Source organism: Gekko japonicus, unplaced genomic scaffold, assembly GCF_001447785.1.
Source record: "Gekko japonicus isolate JY-2015 unplaced genomic scaffold, Gekko_japonicus_V1.1 scaffold1263, whole genome shotgun sequence".
Taxonomy (NCBI): domain Eukaryota; kingdom Metazoa; phylum Chordata; class Lepidosauria; order Squamata; family Gekkonidae; genus Gekko; species Gekko japonicus.
The window spans coordinates 106,813-117,079 of record NW_015173165.1 but is presented as its reverse complement, the minus strand read 5'-3'; the positions used below and the strand labels follow the sequence as shown (position 1 = coordinate 117,079).

At 44.5% G+C, this 10,267-nt stretch overlaps 1 protein-coding gene across 1 annotated transcript in view; it reads left to right on the top strand.

Annotated features, from left to right (window-relative positions):
* Positions 1–10,267, top strand: part of ST3GAL4 (ST3 beta-galactoside alpha-2,3-sialyltransferase 4) — a 235,157-nt gene that overhangs the window by 219,657 nt on the left and 5,233 nt on the right. Inside the window, exons 9-10 of the mRNA XM_015422505.1 lie at positions 9,448–9,543; positions 9,723–9,798. Of these exons, the coding sequence (XP_015277991.1) occupies positions 9,448–9,543; positions 9,723–9,798 (172 nt within the window). The remainder of the gene's footprint in view (positions 1–9,447; positions 9,544–9,722; positions 9,799–10,267) is intronic.

The window sequence follows — 10,267 nt, the reverse complement described above, 5'->3', positions numbered from 1 at the left end:
AATCACATAATGTGGCATTAAAGTGTTGTCTGGGTACAAGCTGATTCAAATTCCCATAGTCCAAAGGTGCATACTTGTTGTCTCATGAGAGACAATTTAGATTTAACCCTGATTTTTGGCCAAAAGACCTCTAAGTAGCTTATAATAGAAACAAGATTTGGGTTCAAATGTCATTCTTCTATGATGCTCAGTTGGTTGACTTTGGGCCAGTCACTGTCTTTTATCAGCTGAACCAACCTAACAAGAGCATGTATGTGTGTGAGAGAGTGAAAGAGAAAGACCGCATAAAGATCAGGGAGAGCCAGTGCCAGTGCCAAGTTTTTTTGCACACTAGGCGAGGCTACCTTCTGCGCCCCACCCTAGTGCACCCACCAATTTTCAAACATGAATGCATCTTAGGAAGAATGAAAAACACAAAATTTGAAATTGCTAATTTCTTTTTTTTAATTGTGAGAACAAGTAATACAATATCTGATTTTCTCTCTCAAACAGAAAAACACAAAGCACAAAGCATTTTGAAAAATCCTGTTAATTGTGATGTTGAAATTTAAGTCTCTTTAATGTTTCCATTTCAGGCACATGAGAATCTCATTTTGCATGCCTTTTCTTTAGCAAATTTTGTCACCAATTCCTTCAGGTCAAGCGCTGATGCTTCAGCATGTTCAATTGAAATTGAAGTGGGGGAATCAAACCTGGTTCTCCAGATTAGAACCCACAGCTCTCAACCACTACACCTAGGAAAAGTTGGAGGGATCAGGAAAAGAGGAAGGAAGACCCAACATTGACTCAATAAAGGAAGCCATGATCCTCAGTTTTCAAGACCATAGCAAAACAGTCAACAATAGGATGTTTTGGAGGATATTAATTCATAGGGTTGTCATAAGTTGGGAGCAACTTGAAGGCACTTCACACTCACTCACTCACACACACAGTTAATGCAAGTACCTCTGCATTCATAGCAGGAAATGTCTCTGTGTGGAAGCAGCACATGTGGTCTTCTTCCTTGCCAGCCCCCTGTAAAGAAACTGTTATACATATTAGATTCCAAATAAAAAATGAAGTCAAATGAGCAAGGAATCTTTATACCCCCAAACAAAAGTATTTTTACTGATACGAGACTAAAATCTTCTCTGACCCAGATATTGCAAGGTTTTGCCCTTAAGAACTACAGAATCATGAACTTTGTACCTATTATCTTGTCTGCTAGCAATATCAGACCTACAAGGGGAAAGCCTTCTATATAACAGGCCTTTCTTAAATTCTAATAAAATATTACTTAAAAGAGAAATCCATAAAACCAAGAAAAATATGAATATGAACAATCAAGAAGAAAAAAAACCTATATATAAAAAAATCGTTATATTCCCATTCATACTACAAGCCTATGACCCAGATGAAAACATGAAATGATTGTGCATTGCGAGTTTGTGTACATAAGTTGTACAAGAGAGGAAAGAGAGGCTTTGCTCTGTAGCTCTGTTGTGCAATGGAGAGAGCCTGACAAAGCAAGCTGTGATGCAGAAGGAAGGAAGAGAGAGGGAGAAGGAAGCAGAGAACAGCCAGTTGCTCATGGGCTGCATACAAGCCCTGTGGGGTCCAGATGTTTGACACCCCTGATATAAAGTCTACAGAAGCCAACGGGGTAAGCATGCATTATACAGAGATGACATGGCCCCTGGGGTTTCACAGCAGAGCCCCAATCCCATGCATCATTATTTGGGAGTAACTCCTGTTGAAATTAGTGGCATTCACTTCTGAGTTAACATGGCTTTGGGATGCATTAATGTTTTCGTAAGTGTACTTTTAATTGCCCAGGACATAACTTCTTAATGTTGTTAACCCAAAACAGAAAGTGGGAGTCAGCAACAGTGGAGAGAAGAAAGCAAAAGAAGAGTGGCTAGATGTACAAAGTTGTACAAGAGAGGAAAGAGAGGCTTTGCTCTGTAGCTCTGTTGTGCAATTGAGAGAGCCTGACAAAGTAAAAGAAGAGTGGCCAGATGACTGGAGTGTGACCCTGAAGATAATTCATAGCACATTACAGATGTGACTCCTAACTGAAGTTGGCTGTGTGACAGAAGAGTCGTTTACATGCTTTGCCAGTGCTGACCTTGGTGTGTGGGTCACAGAGTGGCCCATAGACAATGGCCCATAGCATGCATCTTCCTGATGCAAGGATTCTGAGCTTCCACTGCCTGCCTTACAAGAGCGGTCACTGGAACTGATCCACGCTTTGGAGATGGCAAGTGTAGAAGAAGGCAAGGTAGCCAACGAGTTGAAAGAACCCTTTAGGTCAGAGGTCCCCAGAATGGTGCCTACAGGGTGCCATGGTGCCCACCAACACTTTTTCCTGCCGCCTACCAAGTAGGTGGGGTTAGGCGGGGCTTTTGCCCAGCAAGGCTTCTGATTGGCCATTGGAGATTTGATTGCCTGTGCAGATCTTTCAACAGGTTGCCTTGGCATCAGCTGCCACCATAGCACTAGGATCTTCACTGTGTGACTGAAGGTAAGCTGCAGCAGCCATTTTGTGGTTGTACCCACCACCTCGTGTCAGAAGGTTGGGGACCACTGCTGTAGGTTAATAAAGAAAGGGATGGGACACTAATGCAGATACCTGACAGAGGGACAGGACAGTAGCTGTGGGAGACACAGTTGACATAGAGTGCAGGACCTTTGTGACTTTCATCTTAGTATGAACAACAAATTGCTTGCGAATGATTGAACAAATGGTCATTGATCTGAGATGCGATGTGACTCTGGCAGCTTTCACTTAAATGCAACAGGAAGTATCCTGTTGAGGAGGTAGAAATCCCCTGTAGTATCCTTCTGATTTTGTGACTTCCTTGTTGAGACTCCCAGTTGTATTTTGGTGATTTACTGAAACAATTTCACCAGTTCATTGAAGCAATTACCTCCAAAACAACTTTTATTAGGAAGGCTGGAATTATTGTTCTGTATTCTCAAAGGGAAAACATTTTACTTATCCTTTTCTGTGTAGCCTTTGTTGCCACCTGAGATCTTTTCCCGCCAATTTCATATATTGAAGTTTGTGTAACAGTTCCTTCATTCCATCTTAACCTATTACACTCTTGAACTTTCCATCAGGCCTGGCAATACCTATTTCTCTCCTCCTTTTCCCCATTGCTGTTTTCACTTAAAGTCACCTGATCCTTTCTGGTCTGAGAGCTGTAGAACCACTCTTCTGCCCTTTGCAGCAGTGGTGGAACAACTTCAAAATCGAGCCCACAACCCCAGTTTGGTGTAGTGGTTAAGTGTGCGGACTCTAATCTGGGAGAACCGGGTTTGATTCCCCACTCCTCCACTTGCAGCTGCTGATGTGACCTTGGGTCAGTCACAAGCTCTGGCACAGCTGTCCTTGAAAAAGAGCAGTTTGTGTCAGAGTTCTCTCAGCCCCACCCACCTCACAGGGTGTCTGTTGTGGGGAGGGGAAGGGAGAGGAGTTTGTAAGCCGCTCTGAGACTCCAAGTGAAGGGCGGGGTATAAATCCAATCTCCTCCTCCTCCTCCTCCCCCCCCCCCCAGCTGTTTTTGAAACACAAGAAATGCAGTCTTACGTTGGATCTTTGAGATGTTGTTATATCTGGGTTAAGGTATCTAGCATCCAAGAAAAAGGGTGTGAGGAGATCAGTTCAACTAAGAAAGGATTCACAGATGGTGCCCTGTAAGGGAAAGGGCCATGGGTCACTAGTAGGACATCTACTCGGTATGCAGAAGGTCCCAGTTTCATTTTGTGATATCTCCCATGTATAGGATTAACCCACTCAGCTCAGTCCAGGGGTGCGAGGGAATCCTGTATTTCAGCACATTAAACAACAATCCACGAGACAGTCTGTACTCTCTCGAGGCTTCACATCAGTTTGCCACCAGAATCTCTTCAACGGGATGGTCCCCACCTAGCCTAAGGGCAGAAATTCAATCCCTTAGTTGGCATCTGGGACTTAACACATTAGCAACTCTAACCAGAGATGCACACTATTTACTCTCACAAAGGTAGCTCTGTGTGGTCAGCATTAGACACGAGATTTAGCCTTGGAGTTCAAGTACAGCATCAGAGACAATTACAGATATGAATGATCTTTATTCAGTGCAAAGCATAGCAAAAAGACTACTAGAGGATACTAAAAATAACAAAGCCTATGGCAATTTGCCCTTACTACACATTTAAGCAGAATCATAGTTACCCAATTGTTTCAGTAGTCCAAACTAGTCCATGGAATAACAGCACAGGTAGGTACCAAGGGATTTCGAAGAGAAATCCCATCTTGCACAAGATACAGATCTGTTCAGAGATACAGCTTCACAGTAACAAACGGTTGCTCTTTGTTCCAAAAGTCAGCATCCCAGGAGCAATAAAGCAAGCAAGAGCCGGGGAGAGAAGAGAGCGAGCAGCAGCCCTCCCATAGAGAACCACGGTGTTATACCCCCCCAGTCATAATTAGCTGTGGCCATCAGCTAATCACGAGCAGCACGGGTACATGTTTAATTGTTGGTTGCCATAGCTGCACATCAGGTGTGTGTGGGGGGATTGGCTAGAAGTTTGGAGGCCCTGCCTGCAGTCAGGTGATCTAGCTTCCAGCTTCTCCATTGTGTACGTGACATGGCCTACGTATCCTGCAGTCAGGTGATCCAGCTTCCAGCTTCTCCATTGTGTACTACGTAGGCCAGGAGCCTTCAAGTCTGGCTCTTAGCAGAGAGGTGTTAAGGAATGTCTATTAAGTGGCTCAGGCCATCTGGTCTTACCATTTGGCCTGCAACAGGAAGCAGAGACACAGAATATCATCACAGGAGAAGGCATGAGAATTTAGAAAGCAATATTTCTATACATCCCATTAAAAGGATTAGGTAGAAGGTGATACAAAAGACCTCCACCTGAGACCTTTGAAAGCCACTGCCAGTTGAGTAAACAATATTGAACTTGATGGGCAAGTGGTCTGATTCAGTATAAGGCAGCTTCATATGTTCAGTCTAAGCTGTTACATAGTCCTTGCTTTGTGTCCAGGGCCTGCCATGAGAACTTTCTATCAGACGTGTTCTGCAAGCTCCCTGGTGGTAAGTCTGTTCATAGGCCAGGGGGAGGAGCAATGGGAATCAGACTCATGGTGCCTGGAGAGAAGGAACTTAAACCTTCCCTTCCCACAGCCCATTTCCCCAACCTTAATCAGGTCCAGGGGGCTGCTATTCCTATGTGTACCTCCATCAGAACAAGTGGAGCCCCAGTGGGACAGATAGCAGCTTCCTCAAGACCTTCAAGTTGGAAAGATGGTGCATGGTGGGGGAAAGTGTAAGCTCCACATGCCAGGGTCCCAATCTGAACCACGCCTCCATGGACCTGGGAACTGAATTCCCAACACGGATCACACAGTGTGCGTCTGATAGAAAGTCTCTATGGCAGACCCAGATGTGATGCGAAGACTGTGTAGCATATTCTTTGGCCTCATTAAGCAGTTAAAGAATTTATACAGGGAGAAGGAACAGTTAGCACATGAGCCATACTGCAGTGGCAGAGCAGGTTCAGACCAGGGTTCCCTCTAAGTTGAGTTAGTGTGAACTAGCTCACAGTTTTTTAACCTCCGGTTCACACATTTTTGTCTTAGCTCAGGAAGGATGGCTCCAGAGGAAGCTAATTTATGCAGCAGGCAACTTGTCCGCTCACAACTTTAATGCCAGTAGCTCACAAAGTAGAATTTTTGCTCACAAGACTCCACAACTTAAAGGTAGCATTGGTTAAGACCCCAACTTTGTGAGTTGTAAGTAGAGAAGAGAAAGATTTTTCTTGGCTCACAATCCAAAGAGTCTTTGGCCGTCAGAGCAGACAGTGTTGGTCTACACAGATGGGCCGCATATAAGGCACTATCACGGCTACTCTCTTTTAATCTGTGGGTAGATATGATGTGTTTTTAAATTTCTTGTTGTCTCTTTCACTCAAGGGATGTAATGCTGCCACCAGGAATTTAATTCCAAATCTTATTATTCGACTTTCCCCTTAGTATTGTGCCCGAGCTCTAAGGCTCCTTCATTGGATTATGTGGTCCTGAATATGAGACTGTTGTATCGTAATAGCATATAACTCTAGGTTTTCATAAAACAAACAAAACTTTATTTGTACAAGAAGCATATAGGTTTCAAGATGTTTTGTAACTTATCTCTTCAGTGAATAAAACAGAGTGTATGGATAACTTCTAACTGAGGTATCACAACTCTTTCACTCCACAAACACTCCTCACTCTCAAATCCTTCTTTCTCTTTAGAATGTACTTTGTCCAATCTTTATTTTATTTAGCTCAGTTTAATCTTCCACTTCTTAACTTTGTTACCTGTCAGCTTCACTCTCACACACTTATAATACTTTTTACAATATTAGGTTTTTGACTCTCTCTAGTTGCCAATATGTCCTCTAAAGTAGTCTACTTCCTTTTCAGAATCTTAAATGCTTTTCACAGTACTAATATGGGATTCTGATCAGAAGACTACCTCTCAGGCTCTGTAGACTGCTGACTGACCACAACTGACTGTTAAGTGTTAAACTGCTGACAGCCTGATAATTTCCACCTTCTCTCCCTCCATACACTCTCAGTCACCAACCAATCACCTCACTCACTCATCCCCCTCTTTCACCTTTTGTTCTTCTGCAACTTACCAAGCATTTAAAGAAACACACCCTTAAAACTTTAAATCATTACAGGCACCTTCCTATGTTAAGATGCATTGATGCCTTTCAGAACTAGGGGGGATATGACATAAACAGCCTTCTCTCGGCCTTGGACGCAGGAGGCTAGTGGCTGGTGTTTCAGCGTTCAGTCTCCTGGTATCTTTGATAGTTGTGTAGATGAGGCAATTTCACGCCTTGGTGCAGCAGGGGTTTGGAGGGGGGGAAGAATGCACCTGCCATTATTCTTGCACCTGCCCAGTTATTAGGCTGGAGAGAGAATATTGCTTTTGAAAGAGCCGAAAGTCATCTGTGAGATACTCTGCTTTTCCTTAGTGTATACACAAATGTTTGTTTTGTCTCCCCCCTGTTGCCTCCAGTCAGAGAGGCTTTTTGAAATGCTACAAAACCCTCCAAAGCCCATTAACCAGAGGTAAGAGCACGGATGAATATATATACACCATGAGCAGTGATCTTTCATTGAGTTCACCTTGAGTTTCTAGGGGGGAAGAGGGGAAAGAGCTCTACTTCTGTCTCCAGGCTGAAAAGGATGGGCCCTTGTGCTTGTGTCCGTGGCACCTGCCAGTCATCCTTGGTTTCCATCTGCCAAACTGCGTTTGCTTCTCCCTCCCACAAATTTCAGTTCTTTGGACTTCTGAGTATTAGGGGCCATTCCTGATAGACCTCTTTTCTACCAAGAGTCTGCCGGAGCCTCATTTGGAAGCGGTTGCGTAGTGGTTTCTGCCACAAGCTGTCCAATTCGTCAGACTCCCCGACTGCCGTCCTTAATCCAATTCGTCAGACTCCCCGACTGCCGTCCTTAATCCAGCGTCTGACCTACAGTCTCAGACTTGCTCCAGGATATGAAGTCACGGTCCTGAGTCACAGCCAGGAGCCTGCCTGTCTGTGTTAAAAACAGAAGCAAATCCTCTGAATGGTGGTTGTGCAATGTAAAGCGAAAACAAAGGGAAAGTAATGGCTGGTGATTTGGGTGGAAGTGCGAGAAGCTGAATTATCAGTCATTTGTGGTTTAGGTGAACTCGTCTGAGGGTGAAGGAATGTTCATGTTTACGGTTTCACCTGCCAGTTAGAGGGCTAACAGGCCAAAATTAGACAATATGTCTTGGATTCTTGACACCCATACAATATAGGTAGTTTTCCCCCCTGACCCCATGGGGTATTAAACCAATATGGAGACTGATGCACTGTAGGACTTGTTTCGTACGTGATTATGGGACCAATTGTCTGATATTGTGGGACATCAAGCCTACCATTTCTCAACTGTTTTCTGCTGCTGAGTCATATTGATCATGGTGAAGAGCTCTGCATTTTATGGACCGGAAGTGCTAGTAGGTTCTGCAGGCAACTCAAGGAATGGTTGCTTTAACTTGAGCAAATTTAGACCAAGTCTTATGTCGGCCACTTCCCTTTTCTTTGGTTTTGGAGAGTATATTTTATGTGCACAGAATCTGATTTTTTATTTGGCCCTTAAGTTTGTATGGAAGAAACATTGGTGATAAATATTTATGCATAAAAAAGAACATCTGGGGCAACTTAGAGAGCCAGTTTGGTGTAGTGGTTAAGAGCGGTGGACTCTAATCTGGACAACTGGGTTTGATTCCCCACTCCTTCTCCACATGAAGCCAGCTGGGTGACCTTGGGACAGTCACAGTTCTCTCAGAGCTCTCTCAGCCCCACCTATGGCACAGGGTGTCTGTTGTGGAGAGAGGAAGGGAAGGTGATTGTAAGCAGAGCTCTTTTTGTAGAAAAAGCCCAGCAGGAACTCATTAGCATAATAGGCCACACCCAGCAGCAGAAACTCATTAACACATTAGGCCACACCCCTGACAGCGCAGCTCATTAGCATTATAGGCCATACCCCCATGCCTTCCCTTGGCTTGCCCGGGCACCGTATGGCTGCAGGGAGCCCGGGCAAGCCAGCCCTTGGACAGGCCAGGGAAGGCATGGGGAGGCAGGGCCCCCCTTGGCCCACCCGCCTCGGAGTTGCTGCGGGGGTGTCGCTCTCCAGGCCTTCCCTCTGTAGCCAGGCATGCAGAGGTTTTGGCTGTAGTGGGCGTGACCAGCTCTGAAGCCAGCCAGAGCTCCGTTCCTGTGCGTTCCTGCCCAAAAATAGCCCTGATTGTAAGCCGTTCTGAGACTCCTTCGGGTAGTGAAGACCAGGGTATAAAAAACAACTCCTTCTTCTCCTTCTCCTCTGCTAACAGAATGAGCTGTGAGCTAGAAATCTACTGTTCAGAGCTCATTCAGCTCTGGGTAATTTTAGACACGTCTACCAGTCTGTTTCATGTATAAGGAAGATAAGGAAGGTGGCCTGCTTTGCAGGAGTGGTGTCAGTTATAATGATGGCTAAGAAAATCTATGCGGATCACTTAGGAAGAAGCATCTCAACTAGTAATTGTAAAGTTGCTTTCTCATGCTGGGCTAGAGAGAATCTCAGCTGTGAAGAACGGCAATATGCTTTCTGTTTGTCTTTTCCTAACTCTGCACAATTGATAACATTCGCTGAGAAAGAGGCTTGCACATCATTGAGTCTAGTTAAAGGTAGAATTGGTCATGTTTAGTTCAGACCCACTTAGAGTGTCATTTAAAGACCTGGGCCATGCAGCAGTGCTCGCTTTGCCATTCTTCCCACCACCATGTGTGCATTTGCACATGCTCTCCAGTCATTCTGATTTCCAAGGTATGTGGGTAAATCCATTTCATCACATGGCTTCTCCCCACCCCTGGCTTTAGAGTTCAGATGTCAATTTTTCTCTTTTGCAGTTTGAAGTGCCGGAGATGTGCAGTGGTGGGGAACGGACACCGGCTCAGAAACAGTTCCATGGGAGACACGATTAACAAATACGATGTTGTTATCAGGTACAGGTGATGCCTAGGCTCCTGATCTTTCACTGTAGAGGAGTTAGCCTTTCTGTGTACCATGGTTTGGCTTTGGGTTTTGTTTCCTAGCCTCGGGACTCCAGTGTTACAGGATGGGGCTGCCACTGAAAATGGCAGTCTTGCGTTGCATTCTCTCTTCTTTGTGAGATGCTGTGAAGCTATGCTTTGTATCCCGACATTGTCCCATTGCACAGTTCTGCTTCCTGGTCCCCACCAGAGGCCAAGTACAGCAGGGTGAGGAAATTCACAGTGTGATGGCTTCAGGACTGCTGGGTAACTTTTAAGGAACAGAACGCAGGGATGCCATTTTTGGCAGTAGCCCAGTGTGTTTTTGTTTGTCTTACAATGCGTACCAGTTTTCAGGTACAGAGTCCAAAACATTATTCATTTATTTTAAAATAGGACCACTTTCCCACTGTATGTGGTCCTCAAGGCAGTGTACCATCATGTAAGTTGTCCAAAGCTCTAAAAAGAAGCAAAATTTACATATGTTAAGATGTGTGTATTTAAGCATAATTTTACACTGTTCTCGATTTTACTGTTAACCTTTTGTCTAAAAACAATAAAAATCTTTAAATAAATAAATAACAGTGGGAGGGCTTCTAATGGCCTGGCCCCACTGGTGGACAAAAAAAAAACAACAGTAATAAACAAAGCTGGTGTCAGACTTTGGGGTCCTCTGTTCTCCTGTCTTTCTGCCGCT